Source organism: Plectropomus leopardus, chromosome 13 (genome assembly GCF_026936395.1).
Source record: "Plectropomus leopardus strain MGB_pleo_1.0 chromosome 13, ASM2693639v1, whole genome shotgun sequence".
NCBI lineage: Eukaryota > Metazoa > Chordata > Actinopteri > Perciformes > Serranidae > Plectropomus > Plectropomus leopardus.
Genome location: NC_142188.1, coordinates 17,894,998 through 17,919,299, shown reverse-complemented (window position 1 = coordinate 17,919,299; position 24,302 = coordinate 17,894,998). Strand labels below are relative to the sequence as shown.

General features: G+C 39.2%; 3 protein-coding genes across 4 annotated transcripts; 1 reads left to right on the top strand and 2 right to left on the bottom strand.

The window, feature by feature from the left end:
• Positions 1 to 186: 186 nt before the first annotated feature.
• Positions 187 to 12,786, bottom strand: ankrd2 (ankyrin repeat domain 2 (stretch responsive muscle)). The gene is made up of 9 exons (XM_042502010.2): positions 12,732 to 12,786; positions 5,549 to 5,619; positions 4,240 to 4,386; positions 4,024 to 4,131; positions 3,836 to 3,934; positions 3,602 to 3,700; positions 3,378 to 3,476; positions 3,187 to 3,285; positions 187 to 2,279 (listed from the first exon to the last, which is right to left on the bottom strand). Exons 2-9 carry the CDS (start codon positions 5,615 to 5,617, stop codon positions 2,163 to 2,165), a joined length of 837 nt encoding a protein of 278 aa, XP_042357944.1. The 5' UTR covers positions 5,618 to 5,619; positions 12,732 to 12,786; the 3' UTR covers positions 187 to 2,162.
• st3gal7 (ST3 beta-galactoside alpha-2,3-sialyltransferase 7) lies at positions 7,671 to 12,271 on the top strand. 2 transcript variants are annotated; one of them, XM_042502008.2, is made up of 8 exons: positions 7,672 to 7,824; positions 8,064 to 8,229; positions 8,307 to 8,433; positions 8,513 to 8,850; positions 9,701 to 9,887; positions 10,041 to 10,181; positions 10,496 to 10,645; positions 11,805 to 12,271. In XM_042502008.2, exons 2-8 carry the CDS (start codon positions 8,081 to 8,083, stop codon positions 11,889 to 11,891), a joined length of 1,179 nt encoding a protein of 392 aa, XP_042357942.1. In that variant the 5' UTR covers positions 7,672 to 7,824; positions 8,064 to 8,080; the 3' UTR covers positions 11,892 to 12,271. The 2 variants fall into 2 exon arrangements, with proteins under 2 accessions (XP_042357943.1, XP_042357942.1); XM_042502009.2 differs by lacking the exon at positions 11,805 to 12,271 and having other exon boundaries at positions 7,671 to 7,824; positions 10,441 to 10,578.
• On the bottom strand, positions 12,267 to 23,987 carry hps1 (HPS1 biogenesis of lysosomal organelles complex 3 subunit 1). Its single transcript, XM_088086302.1, has 18 exons — positions 23,669 to 23,987; positions 21,255 to 21,442; positions 20,622 to 20,756; positions 20,065 to 20,207; positions 19,315 to 19,423; positions 17,644 to 17,804; positions 17,423 to 17,525; positions 17,234 to 17,318; positions 17,078 to 17,136; positions 16,798 to 16,965; positions 16,395 to 16,574; positions 14,962 to 15,038; positions 14,728 to 14,865; positions 14,441 to 14,505; positions 14,142 to 14,287; positions 13,178 to 13,291; positions 13,013 to 13,095; positions 12,267 to 12,932 (listed from the first exon to the last, which is right to left on the bottom strand). Exons 2-18 carry the CDS (start codon positions 21,369 to 21,371, stop codon positions 12,770 to 12,772), a joined length of 2,046 nt encoding a protein of 681 aa, XP_087942428.1. The 5' UTR covers positions 21,372 to 21,442; positions 23,669 to 23,987; the 3' UTR covers positions 12,267 to 12,769.
• Between the last annotated feature and the right edge of the window lie 315 nt (positions 23,988 to 24,302).

Sequence of the window (24,302 nt, the reverse complement as noted above, 5' to 3'; positions counted from 1 at the left end):
TACCTCACATGGAATTGAAAACAACCTAATTAAAGCTGTAAAACATATATGAGTCCAACATATTGTATCTTGCTGATACATAAATTGAAACATGGGTGTACATTTTTTGGGGGGTGGAGGGCGGACACAGGGGACATGTTCCCCTCAATATTTAAAATGTGCATTTCTCCCTGCAAATGAAAACATCAAAGTAGCAGAGGGCTTTTATTCTGAGAAAATTAAAGGCATTTTCACCATAACCTGATGCAGAAAAGGCACAAATTGGAAAATAAAAATTCACATTAATGCCATAAAATTAAGTGTTCAGCCATTTCCACACAGAGGTCGCACTATAGCACCATTACAAAGTAATTTCTAATCACCTCCTTTGAATTTTTACCCAGAACCAAACAACGGCAGCATCATGCCACTCCAGTGTGTGGTTTTTGACAGCATGTCAGCATTCCGGAAGCAAAAGATGCATGGCGGGCATTACATCCAACAAAACAGCATCTGCCTCTATAGTGAGATATAATGTATTCAGCAACAGCTCTTTCAAAACAATAACAATGTCATAAAGTGGCATTAACTGTCATTTGTTATATGGTGGTTGATCTTGTCCTCTGCTTCGAGGCTGAGGAGCTCAAAGACATGATTGTTTTCCCAATTGCTGACACTTCCGTTGCTATTCTTTTTTGAGTTAGCTGCAAACTACTGCTAGCTGCTTTTGCAGTGTGTCACACACATAACCCACCTTCAAAGTGTCACACCCATCCTGCTCTTTATCCCTTTTGCAAAGACCTCAATACAGTGCTGTTACTGCCTCTGCTGCTGGCTTAAAGGTCTAGTGTGTACAATGTAGGGGCATCCATTGACATAATGGTATAAAATACTTATAACTATCTTTTTATTACTTTTACCTGAAACTAGGAATGGTTGTGTTTCTGTAACCTTAGAAAGAGCTGTTTTTATCTATCTCTAAGTGGGTAGTCTTCCAGAGTCTGCCATGTTGCTTCTACAATAGCCCAGAATAGACAAATCAAACACTGGCTTTATGTAGGGGCAATCACTTGTACACATTTTTGTTACCCGCAATAATTTCCTACACGCTTGTCACAAGGGTGAAGTTTCTGTCCTGCAACCTCACTGCTAGAGGCCACTAAATCCTACACATACCCCCCACCAGGTTACAAAATAAACGACAATACAGTCACATAGTTTGTATGACCTTATATTGTGAATGGTACGTGTCTCTGCTAAAGTCCCTGACAGTTACACAGCCTTGTTTGGAACAGGAAATACTGTGTGTAGCTGATAATGTATGTGATGAGTTGCCTACAATGAACACATTGTTTTTTAACAGAAGACAGCACGCATTTTAAAACAGTGTTTTAGATTTACATTATGAAAAGTAAAGCAGTAGCACAATATTTGTGGAAACAAAATGTGCTCACAGAATGAATGGCTGTATGTGTGATGACTAACAACATTACAGGCCGTAGAGCAAGCTGTTAGTTTCCCCAATGTGAATGACCAACCTCCCACAGGAACATTTGAGCCACTGATGATAGAAGGAAAATATGCCCACTGAGCTCCCCTCGAATCCCTGACTTTAGACAGGGCATACCAGCCATCTCTGCTATGGTCAGCTGACGTCTCAAACACAACGCTACTGTGTGCTCTGGCCTTGTCTGCCATCTCCATAAAACAAGGACCTCTCAATGTATATTCAAACACAGCTTCTGCACAGCCCTATATCTATTAATATTATTCAGCTTCCAAAGGCATCACAAATCAACTATCACACATCCATGAGAGTGCTCCTCAGATCATGAGGCTCTTTAGAAGTGAACATCAAAAGCCAAAACCTGGCAAAAAGGTTTCAGGAATTCAGCTTTGCATCCTAGTGTGCATGTTTTTGTATCCTTAATAAAGATAAGCACGTCATTTTGAATCTGTCAGTTGACATTTTCAAGTGTCAGAAATCACATTAATCTCAGAGGTTTGACAGCCATGCCCTGGAAAGTCAGATTTTGTTGGTTAGCACATACGGTATATTGCATATGCTCAAATATGAAATACACAGACCTACAGTGGAATCACAGAATGAATTTTTAACCTGAGACAAAAAGTCGTAGAAAGATTAAAGATAAAGAATACACTGAATAGATGTACAGCGCTATTCACTCCTCTCTCAAGGTGCTATCAGGTCCCACCTCCCTCATCTTCTCCAGTCTCTGCAGGGTCTCCATGATGTCTAACTGCCATTGTTTCACCTGCTGCACTGCCGTCACTCCTTCCTGTAACACAGTTCACATGGTTTCTTAGCCAGGGCTGAAGTATGTACAGTGCAGTTTTAATATATGAGCCACAGCAGGTAGGCTGCTTAAATGTAATCAATAATTATCTTTTAAAGGAACAGACAATATTTTTGGAAATAATGTTTATTAGCTCCTTGTCGAGGGCTTGATGAGAAGATCAATTCCACTCTTAAGTTTGTGTTAAATATGAGGTTACAAGCAACCGTTTATCTTTATCTTTCTTTTAATTACTAGCATTTCTTGGGTTGTTTGGCTTAGATTCAAAACTGGACACAGCTTGCCTGACTGTCCAAAGTAACAAAATCTACCCAACAGCACTTGAAAAACTCACTTATTAAAACCTTATAACTTGTTTATTTAATCTGTAAAAGAACTCCATGTTTAAAGGTGCCATGCCATTGGGCTGACTGTCCACTGTTGTTATCCCAAAAACAGCAGCCCTCTTTTGTTTTATTAACTTGGTTCAGACAAGAGCTCATAAAGTTAAACATCAGCGGAAATTAAAAGTCTTTCTTTAGGAGTCATACAAAGTCATATGTCATGATTTACATTATGTGATGGACTATTTCTTGTTAGGGACCAGTCACCACCAACTGGCAGAGATAAGTAGAGTCATTTTTATTTTCTGCTTTTTTGTTTGGATTAAAAATGAAGATCAATACCACCCCAGTATGTCTATTGTTAGTATGATGCCGCAGTCAGTTGATTAGCTGGAAGACTGGAAATGGGTGTAAACAGAAAAGCTAAGTAATTAACGTGTTATTTCTCAAATCTAGCTTTAGGAAAAACAAGGCCATTTATGTAAGCATATTCCCCAAAATGTCTAACTATTCCTTCCAAATAATATTCCAACTTAACCAGAAATGCACATGCTGTAAAAACTCACATGATTTTTTATTTTCGTGTCAGCCCCTGCAACTATGAGCAGCTTCACTATCTTGTATCTGTTGAGACGCACAGCATCATGCAGGGCCGTGTCCCCTTCCTGAGAGAAGAGAAAATTGTATTAATGACAGAGATGAATTATTAGAGATGCCGAAACACATCAGTGAAACACGGTGTTGAGCTGCCGCCTACCCTGTCCCTGGAGCTGATTTTGGCACCACAGGATAATAGATACTCCACGATGGCAGAGTGGCCTGTTCTTGTGGCCACATGTAGAGGAGTGCTGTATAACTGCAATGTGGACATTGTCATACACTGTGACTGTAACAAACACACGAAGGACCAACTGTATATTTAAAAATATGTTCAGCATGAGTCCTGGTATGAAGTCAGGCACAAATAAAATGCACATTCACCTTATCTCTAACATTCAGGTCAGCCCCGTGGCTCTTTAGAGCTTTGACGACTCCCAGGCTTCCCCCTCTGCAAGCCCAATGTATGGCCCTGGAGCCCAGCTGAAACACAGAAGCATGGCCCTGTTCTATTAATAGCACTCGCTGCAGGCCACTGGAGGCTGGAGCTTTAGTGAGTGAAGATAATCTCAACCAATCTCATCATCATCTTTACAGCCATGTGCCCGCATGTCTTACTTGATCTTTAAAGTTGATATCGGCTCCTTTTTCCAAAAGTATCTGAACAACTGCGGTGTGTCCCTCCAGAGAGGCACGGTGTAGTGCTGTCCTCTTCAACTGGAGAGATAAATATACGACAAGTAGAAATGATTTGCTGTAGTAAGTTGTAAATGTATCTGTTTAACTGACACGCAGAGAGAGCATACCTCATCATGTACATTTGGGTTCCCACCATCTGCCAGGTACTTATCTATTACATTCAGTTTGCCTTGACTGGCTGCATTCATGAATTCTGCAGGATCCATAGCCCCTATCTGTCCTCACACACACAGAAACACAAAGGGACAGTAGAGAGAAAGAGATTCAGTTTTTCTATCTCTGTTGTACACATGAAGATAAGGTTTCTGAAAGTTGCAGCTCACCACAGGGATTTCCGCAGACACTCGGGGTGTGTATGTTTTCTTGATCTTCTTTTTCCTTTTGCACAGCTCTGTGATATTCTCTCCCCCACTCAGGTCCAAAATCTCACAGTGTAGCTCTGAGGAGATCCTCCTCACTCTCTCCTCTGCCTGAAAAATGACAGAAACAGTAATAACGTGGAAAACACTATAAGAAAACCCAGATGAGAGAGATACAATTGGCTTGTAAAACAGATGTGCCAAGTGAGCTAAGGGGTGTTGAGGGCTTGGAATGGTAGTGTTGATGTCAGAATAAATTCACAGCATAGTGCAAGCTGGGCTTGGCCATAACAAAAGTGCATTCCCAGTAAACTGCCTCTCATATGAATGTTTTTATATTATTTATCATCAACAAAGAGAATATATGCATGTAAGCCTTTATCTGCCTTGCATTCTTGTTTTATTATACTTATTCTATACATGTAAAATAACATTTATGTTCACTCTATTAACAAGACCTTCTTGGTTTGGGGGTTCTTTTGTCTATTTTGCAGAAAAACCGTTTGATTGCCAGAATTTTTAAAACATGCTTTCATATAAGAACCCAGGGAGATCACTTGAGTCAAAGTAATTACATTTTAAATGAAATTACTGTCAACGATTATTGACCTTAATAACATCTATTCTTTACAGTTCATTATTTTGTCTGGTGCACATAAAAGGAATATAAATAAATCATAGTATAAGGGCAGAAAGATTGAACTGTTACGGCATCAGGTAATCAAACAGTCAATGTTGATTAATTTCCAAAATGTCTTTATACACAAAGTGTAAATATATGTAAATCTACATTACATTAAAATGTATGAACAGCAGCCTTCTCTGTTAATTAAACTTCAAGAAGAAAATCTCCTGACTTAAATAGGATTTACTGAAACTCTGGAAAAGAAAATTACCCAACTGCAAGCAACTGCATATCTAGTAACAACCGATTTATATGTATGTATGTGTTTTTCAGTGTATCTGCAAATACATGTTGAGGAAGGCTGACAGACATTCTATCCTCTTGTTTGGGGCTTAACTTCAATGCTGACATGTTTTCTGGGATTTAACAACTCATTAATACACATCATGCCATAAAATAGCTTTTCAGGTTTTCACAAATCAGGGCTTTTTAAATTTTGTGGTAACAGTAACATTTTTTGTTTTGTTTTTTTTTAAAGAAAGGGAATCTCACAAGTAGTGTTTAATGCTTAACATTCTAGGAGCCATACTGTGAAATTAATGACAAATCATCACAAATTGGAAACATTTGTATTTCTCTCTCACCTACCTGAGTTGTCTTTTCATTTCCCGTTTCATGGTCCATCACATTGGCTGCCCACTGCACAACCTCCTCCATTCCTGTATGATAAAAAGATACCAAAGAAGACAAAAACAGTCAATAATTTCAAAACAGCTGAAGGTTTTTAACCATAATCGAGTTAAATCTGACCGACTGCGTGTCACTTTATACAGAAGCGCTGCAAGCCCAGTGGCTCGCTAGCTGGAATGCCGGGTTCATGGTGGGACATTGTGTCACCCCGTCAAACAGGTGTGTGTGCACTTTGGTGTGTGTATGCATGTATGTTTATGTGCCAGTATAACAATCTCCCTCTCTCTTTCCCTCTCCCTCTTTTCCTCTCTGTCATGCACACAACATTCATATACAAGTACATCCAGCCCTTCAGGCATGTCATGCCGCGGGTCATGAGCTGAGGGGACATTCATTCCACAAGCTCCTGGTTTTACTCACTCCTGTTGCTACAACCATGTGTGCTCCTCTTTTACAAGGGAGTACAAGCCCATAAACACACCATTTCGGGGGATTATGTTATTTATAAAGTTTTCATTACTGCCAAGTGGTAGCTTGTAAATATTTGATTTGACAACTAACAATCAATCACTGTCCAGCCTCAGCATTGGTATTTTTTCCAACCAGTTTATAGGTATATCAAACTGAGCACACACACACATACACAAACATACACACACATGCAGTATTTTTTAGTGCATTAAACCTTTAAGCCAGGGGTGTTATACATAGGGTCACACAAGCCCACAAGAGGGTTCAATCTGGCCAAAAGGATGGCTTTTCAAACCTAATATTGATACATTTGTGAAGGCTAAGATTTCAGGAGCAAGTTAAACATTTAATATCCTACGTAAAATGCCAGCAAATTCTCATACCAGTTGCATCACTTTTATATGCCCCTCACTGCGTGACATCGACACCAAATGCACCCTTTAACACGTTTATGAGATGCAGCAGGCTTTCAACTAACTCCAATGCAGACTTCCTGTTATACTTGACCTTAAGAGTAACTGATGTAGTATAAAGAGGGAGTAAGCCCACGTGAGGGGAGAGGGAGGGGTGGTGGATATGTCAAACAAAACCAGACTTTTACCCAGGAGACTGCAGCCCGTGTCCTGTGTGAAACCAAAAGTCAACGTTGTTTTAACATAACATTATATAATTTACATATATTTGTCACACACTTATGTCACTCACATGATGTATTCATATCATGTTACATTAATGTAACAGACATACTTATTTTAATCCAAAATATTACATTTATTCTAAACCTAAATAAGTAGTTTTGTTGCCTAAACTTAAACACAACCATTTCACAACATTATGTTACAATGTGTTTCAGCTGTGCGTCACATAGTGATGCTAAAGGATGCCCGGTGCATCACAATGAGACACCATGTGGCATGGCAGAGCATCAGTATTTGACAACACGGGAATGGGAACAGGTTAAAAATACTGCTTTAGAGGTTTTTCCACTCTGATCAGAATAAAATGTATACTTGTTGTGGTCATAATTAAAGATATTAAACCTTGTGCAAAATATTATCAATGAATAGTTTGAACACAATCTGCTTCAGGCCTCTATATTACAATGATACTGCTGGGACCCTATTGCTATGGCACTGCCAAACATTTTCATTACTTAATGCAGTATATAACTCAACCTATTTTCTCGACGGCTTGCTCTTTAGTTTGGTTTGGTGCACATGTAATGAAAGTGAGTATTAGATGGACTGAATGTGGAAAAACTGAAACAGATTGTTGAAATTGCACTTACATTTCTTAAGACAAATTAATTAATGTTTTCATATTGTACTGCTTTGCTCTGAAAGAAAGAGTGTCATCCGGTGTTTGTTTTTTTTTGTGTTTTTTTGATCTATTTTTTTCACACTGTATGTGTTTTCTGAGCACTTCCCCTTTTCTTGCTGACATTTACGTAGAGTTTTTTAGTGGATGAGACACACACACACACACACACACACACACACACACACACACACACACACACACACACACACACACACACACACACACACACACACGCGCGTGCGTGCTTATTTACATTCCTGCCTGAGTGTGACTGAGCAACGTGCTAATGGTTAACCGGTGTTGTTGAGGGAAGGGGCAGAGTTCAGTGGGATCAGGAAGAAGCAACAGCCATTTTAGCTGTACAGGACACTGCTTTCCCCTCAAGCATGGAGCACAGGGGATCTGACAGTTAACCATCAGTTTACGTCTCTACCAGACTGAACGTGAGTTATATGGTTTATCTTACTCAATCTGATGCTTCTCGTATTTTTAATAGTGTACACACAATTTAAAAAATAGTGTTTGTTGACATTGGGTGGTGAAAAAGATAACACAGTACTCTTAAGCTCTATAAATACTATCATGCTGTTGTTAAGTTTCTTTATGATAGCGATATTAGTTTATTGCATATTTGCAATGAAATGAATTAGAATATAATCACTGCTGTGTGTGTGTGTTTCAGGTGGAAGTACAGGTGCCATGGTGACACTGAATCACTTGAGCGTAGAGGATACAGACGATGGCTTTCCACTGCTGCCTGAGGCTGCTGAGGCTGTAACGCCAACGCCTGTCTTTCACAGACAGCTGGTGACCACGAAGAGTGACTCCAGGGAATTCTTCCTCAGCAGGTACATTTCTGCAGGCACTGTATTTATTTTGTTGACCTGTTATTTAATACTATACTGCTGTTTTCTCTGCTGTGCAGGAGTGAGAACCTTGCCTTCAGTCTGGTGCTGCTGATCGGATGCTACTCAACGATTCTGATTCCTGCATACCTCCCTTCAGAAAAAGTGTCAACATTCAGTGATGACAACCAACAACCAAAGGATCTGGTACAAATACACATCTTAGTGATACTTTTGGATAATTTCTTCACTTTTGCCAAACGTCTATGTCTGCCTTTCTCTTTAGTTCTTACTAAATCGGTCAGCCTCGCTGCTGTCCGGCCCCTGTCAGCCTCGCTGGTGTCTGAACCACCTCAAGCCCTTGTCCTGCTCTGCAGGCCTTCTCGACATCCCTGTGTTTGTGCAGCAGAACAGGCCTGTGCCCTGGGATCTGTCGCCTCCTCTGGGGCTCCAGGGCAGCGAGGAGCATCTGGCCCTCGCTCTTGCATCTCTACCTCAGCCTGGCTTGCCTCCGTCACTGAGGAGTGAGGGCAGCTGCAGGCGATGTGTGGTTGTGGGCAACGGAGGAGTTCTTCATGGGAGCCATCTTGGATCCCATATAGATCAGTATGACATCATTATCAGGTATGAGCACCACAAACACAAGTGGACAGATGTCTTACTTGTGTGACAGATTCTGGTGGCTATTTTTAGCCCACACTGATGGATTTTTTCCCTCAGCAGCCAAAAATTGAATGAAGTTAATGGGAGAGTTAACCCCAAAATCAAAAAGACAAATTTTTCTAATATCTTGTGGTGCTACTTATTAACCTAGATTGTTTTGGTGTTGGGGTGTTGGATATATCAGCTGCAGAAATGTATGCCTTCTCACCAATGTAATGGAAATAGATGGCACTTGAAAAACTTAACAGCAATGTCTCTGCAGAAGTCATGACATGAATACGCAAGATAATCCACAGACCTTGTTGTGAGCAGTTTATGTAGGAACTTTTTTCTTTGTACCAAACTACAACCACCAACCAATTCACCGTGCAGAAGGAAGCATCCATCTACTCTGGATGAGAGGCTCCTGCTCATGACAGCATGAGATGTAAACAATATTAGTGTTCTCCTTGAACCATTAAATTGAAATCTTTTTACACACTGTTAAATTCTCTATTTTCATCCGAGACTTTCGGATTTGTAGTACATAACTAGCCTAGCTTGAGACAAGCCATCATTGAGGTTTGGCTATTGACCTAGAACAGAAAAAAATTAAAAAATTCAAATGTGAAAAAAATTCATTTCTATAGTTTCCTTTTTGTTTTTGTTGTATCAAATCCACTAGAAGCCACTAGAAAGGGGCTAAAGAGCTGCATGTGTCTCCAGAGCCACATGTTGCCTACCCCTGCTTTAAGGGAAATGGCCTTTAGAAAAAGACTGCATCATCAAAATATAATCAATTTCATACATCCATTTTCATCTCTGTCACCAGGCTCAATAATGCTCCAGTGCCTGGCTTTGAGAGAGATGCTGGTTCCCGCACCACCATTCGCCTGATTTACCCAGAGGGAGCACCCCATTCCGCAAACGAGTACCAAAAGACCGCCATGGTTGCCCTGGCGGTCTTTAAGAGCCTGGACCTGGACTGGCTCACTTCTGTCATCACCAAACAGCCACTGGTGAGCCTACATCACAGGAACTGTTACAAACAGAAACTGTGTCTTACATAAGCCATGAGTGTCACAGCAACTCATGCAGCAACACCACTATCACATCATCACGCTCATTGCCTCACACGCTCTACATCTCCTGTGTTGTTTTTTTTTTAATAGAGCTTCTGGTCCAAAATATGGTTCTGGAGGGAGGTGGTGGAGGATATTCCCATGAGACCGGAAAATTTCAGGATCCTTCACCCAGAGATTATTCACAAGACAGGACAGGTTCTGCAGAAATATGCTCTGAAACAGGGAAATGTGAGTTCAACATGCTTTGCTCATGCTATCTTGTATGCTTTCATAAAAATGCTGCATGCAAACAGACAAAATAGGAATCCTAGAACAATGGCACATCTATGTAGCCTAACCTGTCCTGAACCCTGCTTAGCCTTGTATTGACTTTGCTACAAGCCGAAGAATTAAGGTAGTGAAAGATAAGCAAACACAACCTGCAGTTCATGACGCTAACACGATCATCCCATTACCCACTGTTCTTTACAATGGGTGTTTCTTACAGAGCAAATATTGGTGCTGACACTGGTTGTAGAAGAGCATTTTCTCTCCTCAAATAGATGGTGCCAACACTAGGTGCCAGTGCGGTGGTGATGGCTTTGCAGCTGTGTGACCAGGTGAGCCTGGCAGGGTTTGGGTACAACATGCAGCACCCAGAGGCCAGGCTTCACTACTATGAGACCATACGCATGGACGCAATGAAGGCTCAAGTAAGTTGAGATTAACAAACAATGGTACGCATTTCTAAAGGGACAGTCTCAAATCCAAAGAAATATATTTGCAAAACTCAACAGCAATGTCGCTTTGAAGATATTATGACTCAGTTTCTCAAGTTGTTGCAAATACTTTCATGTAGCAACTATTTTCATTTTATTGAACTACACCTGCCAACCCTTTCACTGCGCAGACGGGGCAACCATTACAGTTTAGTTTAGCTAGCTAGGACAGCATTAATGTTTACATCTCTCACTGTCACAAGCACGAGCCCCTCATCATGAGTCCCATTGTGTGCTGTAATATTGTAGGTGGGTGTAGATCTGTATAAAGAAAATAGTTCCTTAATGAAGCTTCTCACAACAAGATCTGTGGATGTGGGAGGACAATAAGTCAAAGGGACCCTGAGCACAGACCTGTATAAGGCCCCACCACCTGTCCTAAAGAGGACTGGAAGCGCACATACACTTTGTGGTGATTTGGTCCTTCGTTGTTGTAGTCATTTTGTGCCTCTCTGACATTGTTTTGCCCCTTTAATGGTTATTTTGAGTCTCTTACATATTTTTTGTTGTTTTGCCCCTTTTAGTAGTTATTGTGATTCTCTCTGAGGTCACTTTCTGTCTGTTTTGGTCACTGTGTGTATTTTTGCAGTCATTTAGTGTCTCCTTGAGTTTGTTTGACCCCTTATGTAGTTATTTCGTGTCACTTTGCAGTTCCTTTGCATTTCTTTGCGGTGTTGTGTCTCTTCCTGGTCAATGTGTGTTAAAGTGAAGGGATGGGGGGCTAACACTTTGAGCCAACGATCCTTTGCCCAGTAGGTCCGTTCAGTAACCCATTAATGTCTGTGGATTATCTTGGGTAACCAGGTAATGATTTCTGGAAAGAGACATTGCTTAAGAGTTTTTCAAATGTATTTTTTGGCGCTTTGAGCACCACAAGCTGAGTGCCATCTAGTTCCATTATATCAGAGAGAAGGCAGACATCTCTATGGCCGATATTTCTGACACTCTGCAACAAATCAATCTAGGTTGATAGCTATCACTACAGGTAAGAGGAAAAATATGTGTTTTTCATTTTTGAGTGAACTGTCCGTTTAAGGCTCACAAGCCTCATATTTTGATTTTTTTAGGGCTTATTCTTCTTCTCATCATCCAGGTGGTGCATGACGTCAGTGCAGAGAAACTCTTCTTGAGGGACCTGGTGGCTGCAGGAGCTGTGACCGACCTCACAGGGGCTCTCTGAGTTAGCAGTGCAGAGGCTGATGATAATGTACTTAACTCTACATGCACTCCTCCCTCTCACTGTGAGCCTGTGTGCGGTCCTCCATAGCTTTGCCCTGCTGGAAGAATCCTACACAGCGTGGACTGACCTTTAAAATGCTCACAGTCTCCAAGGTTGACTGACGAGTGGGCAAATTAAAGGTTAGAATAGCTCGCTATTGGTGTGACTAACCTCAGCATATCTTTCGGTTACAAGAATAAGAATCAGATGTTATAATGATGAATAATTTTGTAATCACACCAGAACATGTAAGCATGAACATGTAAATTAAATGGTCAGTGGTAAAAATAGTGCGATTTAAATTATTTTTACAATGACTCAATAAACAATTGAATGTACAACTTATTGTGTTTATTGTCTCCAAACTATAATCTATATCGAGGGAGACATACAGTATTTGCTTTTGCGTGTTTCATTCACACAAGTTATGACAAGAAGTTTTAAAGGCAACAATGGGCAATATCTGCAGTTATAAAAATCAGTCAGCTGCAAACATATACAGCAGTACTAATAAATAGAGAATAGGGCATATATGAGTAGTCAAAAATATATTACAAACAATTAAGGGATATACTTCATGTAAGACAAATAGTGCATAAGTCCACAAATGCTTTGATTGTGCTAATCATAAGTGCTTCTAGTAAACAACTTTTTTTTTTCATTTTATCATAGAATAAATAACCTTATAAACAATTAAAATGATAGAAACATGAAACACAGGCACACTAGACACGTTATATATAATGTGTACAAAGAGCGAGATATTCCTTTTCTCTTCTTGGTAATACAACAAACAAGTACCTTGGCTACTGTGACTCAGTCCAAGTGTGTGGGTGCATCTACAGCAGAGGATTGCGTGAAGGCTCCCACAGTTTGCTCGCCAGCTGTCTGCAGTGCTGGAGGATGATCTCAGTGGGGATGACCCCCAGGTGAACCGTCAGCAGCTCGTAGCATTTCACCACCTCACCCTGGTGAGTCTTGCTATAGTACCGCAGCAGCTTCCTGCAAGACATATTACTTTCTACAGTCAGCAGCACCCTTGTTTGGAGTAATAACAATTTCTTTCATGTGCGGTTGGTTACCTGTAGTAATCCCAGGCAAGCATCCCAATGGGGGCAGAGTCATCAGGCAGGATGGGTATGTCCCCTGCCTCTAACTTGTAGCCCTGATTGATGAGACATACATATTATATGATATAATGATATTACTCGATACTAAAACTAAGAAATAACATTCCAAAAACTTACAGTTTCATTTTCAAACCAGAGGAAGTAGCAGAAGTAGAAGTCTCCATCGCGCAATGTGACAGTGGAGTAACCCTTCTGGAGATAGCGCCGCGCTGTGCTGACGTGGCTCCACACCTTCAGGACAGATCAGTAAGGAGAAAGATTAACAAACATTTTTAAAGAACAATTTTATGCCCCAAATGTCAAATTGAAAATGTTATCTAACTAATAAAATATTTTAATCTGTACAAAAAAAAGAGTAAAAACAACAAATTGCTACTTTAGGGGGGGTATGTGGTGGACTATGTCTTGGTCATTTCTGGAGTTTCCATAGATGGCCCCATTTAAATAATCTATAGCACATGGTCTATATTACATAGCACAAGTGCATTTAGGGCATGTCCAGTCCCCTTTGCCAGTTTAATGGCGCATAATCTATGTGCAAAGTAAGGTGCAAGAGGCAAAGGGGTTGTATGTAGTCCCTCAATTTATCATAGATGTCAGACATAACATGAATAAGTAAGTGTCATCTCCCCTTAAAAGTCAGTCAACAGCTGTGTTTGTCTAAAAACTAGCAGTGACAGTCAGCCATCCTGTGTCGCTCTGCACCAGGTGTTAATTAGGGCCCCCACTCTTCATTATAAGCCAAGCAAAGAGACTGTAGGCTCCCACTACACATGAGAGACAAATGTCTGCATGGTATCAACACATTTGGTCGTGTATGTGCTTATATCTCGTGACTTTTTTGGTGTTCTACAGACAAAACTGGCAATATACTATCCTAACCAATCACATAAAGAAGGTTCTATTTCTTAATTTAATTTGATAAGTCAGTAATTAAATATTACTGATTCTGTGCACTAAAAGCAGGGGAAAACTAAAATTAGTCTATGATGAACAGATTCTGGTGTGCTCTTTGTCTGTCTATCAGCAGTTTAAAATCACTCGAATTACTTTGAAGATGTTCACTTATTGTAGACTTGACCTTGTTTTTAATGAACTGAGCCACTGGTCCCTTCCCCAGCTCAGATGTGTTGCGCTCTGTGATGTTAAGTGATGGTGCAATCATTTGTCCGGTGGATCGGTCCAAGCAGATAAAATGGATGAGTCCTGGGAAATCCTCCAGGTAAGTGAGATTAACTGGGTTAAGATCAATACACTCAGGACAACACTGTTATACCTCATTTAAAGAGATTTCCAGGCGTATGCATATTCCAGAAATATTATAAATTCACACATAGCATTGCATCACAGGGGGCAGGATTATTATGCTAACAGGATATGACACCATGGTGATATTCCTCTTGCTTTTCACCAACAGGAAGTCTTTCCAGTCCATCAGTTTCTCTCTGGGAGACGGTGAAAGAAAAAGAGTAGAACAGAAAGACGGTGACAAAAAATAAGACAAGGAGAAAGAGGATACAGACATGAACAATGTAGGATGCTCCTCTTGGAGGTATGTGTGCACTAAAATGTAGTTCAAAATATTCAAAACTGATTCACATTTGAAAATTTTACATAAGGTAATAACAAAAGTAGTGCAAAAAGAGGTTTGGCTGACTGATACACACTGCACCATGGTCTGGGCTCGTTCCTGCAGACCGGGGGAGAGACGTCTAGGAATGTCAGCAGGTCCAGATTCAATGAGAAAACACTGTCGGTATATGCCACACAGCTGGGTCTTCATATTCTTACAACAGGGGATGAGGCTTAAACAAAAACATGAATGTCAGAAAAATGCAAAGGATCGTCCAATGGCTTTGCTATAATGCATTTTGTCCAGCAGGGGGCTGCAGCAGACTTACTCTCTGTTGAACCCCGGTCCTCCTCTGGCAAAGGCTCGGTTCTTGAACTGTGTCCAGACATTTTGTAACTGTGCAGACTAGATTCAAAACGAAGGAACAGAAACAGATGTTACTAAATGGTGTATAAAGCCGTTGGACACTTAATGTAATACTTTTTACTCCACTTTCAAGATTTTAACCAAATTTGAGGGTGATTTTAAGACAGATCATCTTTAATATTACAGCATTGCAGGTAAATGTATAGTTAAAAATTCTATATTTAGCACAGTGCAGAGGTAGGTTTTATGAAGTAATATGGTTATTAGAGTGAGTTAGATTAATCTTTTGCCAACAGGTAAGTGCAAATATAAAGTACCAAGACAGTACCAGATTCAGTGGTAAGTTTAAATATTAAATGTTAAATTAAACTGGATAAAATGTTTGTGGAAATAAGGACCTCACAAATTCACATTTAAGAGTATTTATTGACCTCTAAGGCCTAATATTAAAAACAATAATAATTTAAGATGTTTTAAGACATTATATGGACCTGCAGACACCCTGTAAGTGTAGATCTGAGAATATCTTCATATGATTAATCACACTAATTTTTATAATAAGCAAGGAGCTGGTCATTTTGGCTGAGGTACCTTTCTCTATAAGGTACTTTTATTAGATTTACAGTTGATTAATTAAAGTTTTGAACAACAAAATAAATCTTCCAACAAAACATCATTTTGTAGTATAATCTACCATAATCTAACATTTTTAAGGTACTCAGTGTTTGCCATGAGAAAAGCATAGTTTTTGACATTGCATTAAATTTGAATGAATTGCTATTAAAACTGTTGCACTGTTTTGTGAATGATGCTGTTATCACAAAGACTGAATCATCTTTTTTTTTTTTTACAGGCCGATAGCAAAAAAACCTTTATTTTACTGTAAATTTTACAGTAGTTAATGTGCAGGATTTTAGGGTGTTATTTTAGAAAGTTAGTCATGTTTTGGTGAGATATAAATGCTTAATTTAAAAGCAGACAATTGTTGGACATGTTGTGTATGGCACGCAACATGTTGTACGAAGTAGGGCTGTAACTAACAATCAGTCTATTTGGTGATTAATCTGATTATTTGTTTGACTGATCCATTTTTTTGGTCTGTGAAATGTCCGAAAGTGGCGAAAAATGTCGATCCATGTGTCCAAAAGCCAAAGATGATGTTTTCAGATGTCTTATTTCGTCCACAACTTAAAGATATTCAGTGCACTCTCATAGAGGAGTATAGAGCCCAAAAATATTTAAGAAGCTGGAAACAAAAAAAGTCTGACTTTTTTTAAAAACAAGTTACTCAAACCTATTAATGATTATCAAATCAGAAGACAAATAATTTATAGTCAACAACTAACTGATTAACTGTTGCAGCTTTAGTTAACAGCTTCACATAAAAACACATACCTGTATGTCACTTGGCCCCAGGGCTTTAATGAATCTATCCAGCTTGCTACGGATGTCGTGTATCGTCGGCTGGCCTTTAGTTGCAGCCGAACCTTCTTGGCCTTCACTTAAACGCTTCTCCAACTTAGCGAAGGCTTCCAAAAACGTATACACTGATATGGCCACTGCACTGGTGGGAATCTAACAGATTAAAAACAGAGACCCGAGTGGTTCGAAAATGGGAGCAAATATTGTGAACGCTGTATTAAACTGTAGTTAAGTAAGTGCAGATAGAAGTGTCATAAGTGTGCCTCCTGCTGGCCACACAGCCACAGCATGTGATGACAGAGAGGGAGGAAATTGTATCTACAGCATGTGACAGCTAAATGAGTAAATACGTGGGTGTGTGCTGGTATTCCCAAACCTTAGTGAGCAGCACAAGTGTGATGCCAGACCACAGTGGCAGACAGTACATGGAGTGAGGCATCATGGGATACAGCCCATCTTTTTGTGAGACCTCTAAGAAGACTCTGCGAGGGCTCGTAGGGTCGGGAGGAGGAACCTCCAGAGTCTGCAAGCTATCCTCTGCCATCTGCAGACATTATTATTTTATGCAGTTAACAAACCAAACAATCAGTTTATTTTATGTTGAATATTATAGATCAGATTAACTATTAGGAATACACAGTGAGACACACTCTCACCTGGACGTCTGGGTCCACAAACTCAAACACAGGGGTGCTTCCTCTCACTGGCTTCTCCGCTGACAAACATGAAGACAACATACGTCATCGTCATTACTGAAATGTATTAAGATAAACTGCTACATACAAACACACAGTCTCCACCACACAACCCACCTGAATTGCTTGAGTCCCGGTCTGTAGGGGACGGCTCCGGTGTGTAAAAACTTTCAGGTCCAGAACCAGATGTACTCTCAACATCCTTCACAGACAACATGCAAGCAAAAACAGACAATAAACAACCACAATTACGATGACCAACACATTGTAGTTACGCTGTGTGAGCCGCTGCCAACATTTATCTACCTCAGGATTCGAATCATCCAGGTCTACGTTGCTTGGATACATATTCTGCGCCATGATGATGAGGGCCAGAAGGTCTGAGGTGGAGAGCGTGCTCGCACTGCGGCTATAATGAGCACAGGTGCAAAGAGACAGAATACTTTATAAATAAATCTTAAAAGTTATAAATAAGAAATAGTGTAAGTTATAGGATGAATGTGAAGGGTTTTTAAACACATCTGTACCTGGAGTAAAAGGCAAGCAGTTTGGTGTGAACCAGGATGAAGGCATGCAGCACCTCCTCTCCAGCTCTCTCCATGCTGCTGTTGAGCTGCTGAACTAAACGGCGCTCCAGGAACTCGATGCACTGCTCGCACAGCGTGGGGTGGATCAGCCTCTCCACTGCCTGAGAGAGGGAGGAGACGGCACAAAGACGTGGGTGATAATGAGAACATGATGGCTTCTCAAATTTTACACAGTATGTAATGACCTGCGTCTCTAATGAGAATGAGAACTAAAGGATAGCTGGCGTGTCAAGTTTTTAATTTTTCATTAATTGACCTAAAAAAATTACTTGAATAGGATAAGTACCAGCCTCAAAGGGGAATCCAAATTACATGCATCTTTTTTACATGGAAAAATAGCATACTGAAAAGTAAGGCTGGAAGCTGTTATTTAACAGGAAAGTTAACATTTTAAAAAATGTATTCCTACTACAATGATCAGTATGTGTATTTTAATTTGTAAGGTAAACTGGTGGCAGGTTTTGGATGTAGAATTTAAGCAATGTCAAAATATAAATTAATTCCAGAATATATACAAGAAAACCCTTTTTAAGAGGTAGAAGGATTATTTTTAAAATAACATTAAGAAAAATAATAATAATTAAAAAATTGTGAGTTGTTTATCTGATCAATTTTGAGAAAACTGAGTTACGGAAAAGGGGAAGGACAATTTAAGTGAATCTTTATTTGTACTCTGTTTTGGACATATAGATATTTAATAATGCTTATTTGTGTTGTTTATGAAAATGTGTATATTGAGAGTTTGCTTTAGCATTACTGTTCATTTTATTTAATATTCTTGTTTTTTTTTTATTTTACTAAACTTAACTAAAAGTGGGGATTTCAGATGAGTATAATTGAGAAAAATAGTTAAAAATAGAACCATGTCTGCATTTTTTGGATGACAGCTTTAATGTCAAGACTGGTTCACTGTTCACCGAGTGATAGCTGAGTAGACAGGTGTACAGACATGGCTCGATCCATGGATGCACTTGAAATTAAAGATTGTGTTTCAGACTTTTAACAAACTTAGTTCAGCATGCAAAAAAGGTACAGAAAGCCATAATAACCCAATTTGAAAGGGAATTTCTAGCAGTTTCTGCCATCTAGTGGTTTAAATTTTCACATTCTAAATCTGACGGAGTAATGTACCTAAGGTAGTTGGGGTTTTACTAATAAATTATGTGACCATAACTAAAACTAAAAACCATTGTTCCATTGATGGAAGCAAGAGCCCAAACATATTATAAGCAAGAAGAAAAAAACCACTACATATATGAAAAACAATGAAATATATCACAGATACATCATAACACAACATCTAAACAATAATATCTGTGCATTATAATAACACTGACACCTCAATAAGGCGTTTGGTCCTGCTTTATTGCATACAGGACTTCCTGAGGGGACAAATAAAGTAAGTAGCTTGAATCTGTGTCAAGGTGGCAGAACGCTGAAGTCTGCTGCCCATAGTCCCCATATAGGAAGAATAAACTGGTGAGTGAAAAATGCAAATGATAATTTAAATAAACCTATAGCAATATTTGAAAAATCTAATGAAATCAAGACACATTTTGTAAAACCCAGTAGCGTAATTTGCCTGCTTTATAAAGTGGCAGTGTACTGCACCTCCACTAAGAAGCTCTGGTCGTTTTCTCGGAGGTAGCTGTAGGTCTCCAGCAGCGACTGGAGATGTTTCCACAGCCTCGCTCTTTGCTCCATGTCCTGAGGACGCAGTCTGGTGACAAACGGCACAGTTTTATAGATCAGCCAGATGCTGCTTTAAAGACCAGGTAAAATAAAAAAAATACATTTTCACAATTACAATCCTGTGTGCTTGTGTTGATCATTTATCTCCTGTTACTTAAGAATGTGTTGGGTTTTTTTTTAAATCAAAATATGTCTTCTCTCTTTCTGTAAAACACAGTAAAGCAGTTTCATATGTATGATAATTCATTCTTCACTCAGGGGCATTTACAAAAGTTAATCCCATCAAATAAGACTTTGACTATGTAGCTACACAGGTCATATAAAAACATTTGTGATGTGTGTAGATATCAGTGGTTTTGTGTTCATTTCCAAAACACTTTGTTTAAGGTTGTAATATGTCTCCCTCGTCCTCCTCCTGATCTAACGGTAAGGGAGGTGTATGTGGAGCCATCAATCTGCTGTAGCTCCGTACTGCACTAAACTCTAAGCCCGCCAACGATTCAATCAAATGTGAAAGATTTGATTTAAATCCCACTTGTAACTGTGCATATATGTTCTGTTTCATTAGGAAATACGTCACAGTACAGAAGCTGGAGATGTTCTAACCTCTCTTTCACGTGGACTTTAAATCTATTTGTTATCAAGAAGGAATGCAGCAAACTGTCTTACTCTCTCTTGAGGAGGTTACTGCTGAGGGTGACCATGCCAAACAGGACCTCAATCATCTTCTTCATCACATAGATCTTCCTCCTCAGGTCATCCTCTCCCTCCTCCCCGTCTCCATTCACAGCAATATAGAGACACTCATCAAACTGAAGAGGACACAAAATGACCAAATTAGATTGCAATGCCCCATTGATAACATGGAAAATAAAGTGATGACTGTTTTATTCAGCTGTTCCTAAGGGGGATACAAATATTTGCACTGGAACAACCTGAAAGGCCTCTCAAACTGAACAGAACTGTAAAATGTCAAGTATATCACGCACTGCGCGAGGACAAAGCTCCGTTTGATTCCTTAACAAGACTCACATGACAAACATGACGCTTCACTGTAAAAGAGGCCTGCACTCAAGGCAAAGTTCAAGAATGCAGGAATCTGTTTTACACATGGAGGGATTTCAAAACGAGGTCAAAAGAGGAATAAGAACAACCTTTTCAATATTTAATGGTTATGGTTGGATAAGCTAATTCTGGGATTTGTGCAGCTTTTATTTTGAAACTACCTGGTGCAGGACATAGATATGGTTGTTTTCTGTGGTGAAGGACGTGTAGCTGTCCCCCAGTCTGTCCACCATGGTGCTGCAGGAGATGATGATGGGAGCAAACAGAGTGTTGATGCTGTCCTCGAAGGCTGGAAGCTGAGTGTCAAAAACAAAGAAAGGAGGCAAAGAAATGCATCGTGTTGAACTGGAACCACCAAAGGCCACCAACATTCAGTTTGTTTAAACAAGTTTTGAGTGAAACTTTACTTTTTGAACAGCCTAAAAAATAAGTTGGACATATTTCTGAAAACACGGAAACCTCTTATGGACCGCTGACTACAACCTAGCCGGCTAGACTTGATCTGATTCTATATGGAAAGAAGACATATGTTTTGTGACCATAGTTGATCTATTGATGTATTTTTAATATATTTATTTTATTATTTTGTCATCTATTTACTCATTTATGTTTAAATAGTCTACTCATTTATTTTGTTGTCCTTATAATTGTTTTGTTTAATTATACTCTTATTGTTTCTGTATTATCTTTTAAATGTTTGTCAATTGTTAAATGCTGAGAATAATTATTGAAAAGCTACAGGAGATCAGTAAAAAAGTGCACACACAGTATCTGTTGATTTTCCTCCTCCTTACCCCCTGGCCCTCCTCCTGAGACGCCCCATACTGCTCCTGGACGTTCTGACGAAATTCAGGGTCAGTCCAGTGAAAGAGGACATCAGCCCTCTCACTGGCAATCAGCAAACACTTCATCTGGACCACAGACACGCTGTCCTGCCTCGCTGTGGCGTCTTATTTATTCCAACCACTCCACATGCATTACACTATAAAGAAACAGGTTAAAAGATATAAAACAGTGTAAAACAGTACTTTCACACAGGCCTAGCAATGAATACATTAGCCACTAGAAACACTGAAGACACTTTTTTTTTCCCATACCCCTTTGCCCTTTTGACCTAAAATAAACAGTATCTAAGAGCTGATATTTTATCAATGACAGCCTCTGGTGAGAGCGCAGATAAAAAAGTAAGGTCAGAGGCAAACATGCCAGCTGTGAGAGAATTCAGGACACTCTCTGTCCAACCAGATATAAGAGTCCACCTCAAGAGATATAGGCTTTTCTAATTCTCTGTAAGAAAAGATTTTTCAAATGACTTATAAGCGATCTGGGTCATCTTTTGAGATCAGTGAGATCAGACTTAATTTGACGATAACTGGGTGACTCAGCTTTGTGAACTTATTGCCCTCTGAAATCGGCTTATTCAAAAAAAGAAAAAAACCCTCAGAGGCTTAATGTCTTTACAATCCTTTAAATTTAGTAAAGATGATGCTGCACTTCTTTTTTACCAACTCTTTGTACTGGACTCCATTTGAATCACACAAAGGTTGAAATAATGATGACAAAGAAAAAACATTGTGTAATCTCTCTGGTCGACTCACCTTCAAAGGCAGAAAAAATGTGAACACTTCCTTAATGGTATTTTATTTTATTTTATTTTACCTTTATTTAACCAGGCTGCTCCCATTGAGATCAAGAATCTCTTTTTCAAGGGAGACAAAGAATTGCAGACAGAGACACAAGGTGAGACAAAATCCAACTCACAAGCACTAAAGTTGACATTTAAAGAGAACTGTTTATGAGTCAAAAGAGTCAAGTCTTTCGTTTTAGATTTAAAAACATTCAGCTCCCTGAGTTTCAAGTCATTCTGCAACAAATTCCAGGCTGAGGTATATATAAAGGTGTACCTATGTAAGAGCCTATGCGTCGCCAGAGCAGGCCATCCTACCTAAGAGTGCATTTTATTGCTATCATCAAAGATGTGCACACAGCCTGCTGACCCTTCATAGATGCACAAATGCGTGCATGGGCACGCTGCAAAATTTTTTGAAAATGATCCTTGTACTGATAACCTGATTTTATCTGCTGTAGACTGTAAATGTGCAGTAACACATGAAGGTACAATGACATCTGCAATTTTTCCACAAAGATGTATGTAACAATATGCAGTGGCCGAATGCAACTAAGTACATCACTCAAGTAGCCTACTGTATTTAAGTACAATTTTGACATATTCGTATTTTATTTTAATGGCACTTTCTACCTCTGGTCCACAACATTTCTGGGGGAAATATTGCCTTTTTAATCCACATGTATCTAACAGTCTTAGTTATTACTTTATAAATCATGAAATTTGGTAATTCACACAACATACTGGTTTTAATCATTTATTTAAAAAAAAAGATCTTGTAAAGTACACTACCCATCAGTTCATACGTAAGGCTAAAATGATTAGTCAATTCAAAGAAAGTTTTGGGGAATATTTTGATAATTTTTCATGCAAAAACATCATGGTTCAAGCTTCACTAATGTGAGGATTTGAAATGTTTAATCATGTAAAAAAAGTTTAATCTTTTGAACTTTTTTTTCACTATTGGATGCACAGAACAAACTTGGGCTCTTGGTAATTGTGACTGCATTTTCTGAATTTTCAAAAACCAAATAATCATTTGATTAATTAAAAAACATAAGCAGCAGATCAATCCCTACTGAAAATAATTATTAGGTGCAGTGTGATACAAAGATAGTGAAAAATAAGCTCCACCTAAACCAACTACAAAAGTAAAATCGTGCTTTTATATAAATGCACGAGTAATAATAATCGTATGTATCAGTATAAAAGTCAAAGGGGACATTTTCTGCACGAGTTTTTGTTTGCTTTTAATACTTAATACATTCTCCTGATCACACTTACATATTTTTACTTAAGACAGGGTATTTTACATTGTACCTTTACTGAAGTGAAGGATCTAAATACACTGAATACATGCTTTACGAGCATGTATGTAGGTCACAGGGTTTATTCGGCTGATGTCAGAGCTTTTTTAATCATCTGAAGCATAGGCGATTTGAACTGTTCCGATCCGTATATTACATCCCGTGTTTTAGTAAAGCCTGAATTTACTTCCTCTTTCAAAACCTGTAACTCCCTCGATGCACGCTCAATGTGGCAAACAAACACACATTTATAGTTCACCAAATCAAAACTCACTCTGTGTTTCTTGCGACGGATGATCCCTGCATCTCAGTTTCTGTTTGTCGCAGTTTTCCAAAACTTGAGCTCTTCAGCTCGTGGATGTTTTCATGCTGCTGTCTCGGCCCGAACCTGCTTCCTCCTGCTGCAACACCGCGGAGTCACGTGACTTCAGCAGCAGGAAGTCTGATCTGAAAACAGATAGTCGAGATATCAAACTGTTCAGAGGAGCTGCCTTGTAAGACTGCTCCTGCATGAGTGTTTGTCGTAAAATGTTTTCAGTCGGTTGCCCTCGCTCTTCCTGGAGGAGCCCGATGATCAGTGAGGCAGCAAAAAAATCACGTGCTGGTGCCTTAAGTGGGGCACATGACTTGGAGGCTGTGCTGTGGACAATAGTTTGGCATCTCTGGAATGCAGTTTAATGGTTGAGATTTAGATTAGACATGTTGTGTACGGTAAAATGACACATATCCCTTAATTCCCCTCCTATAGGATATAATTGAATAGAATATGTCTTTATCATCATTGCACAAGTACAACGAAATTGAAATGTAATCCTTACAGTGCAAGAAGAGATATCATAAAACTATCTAAGAAAAACTACAAAAGGATAAAATTAGTAATTTAAAAAATTATTAAATAAATAATTAGC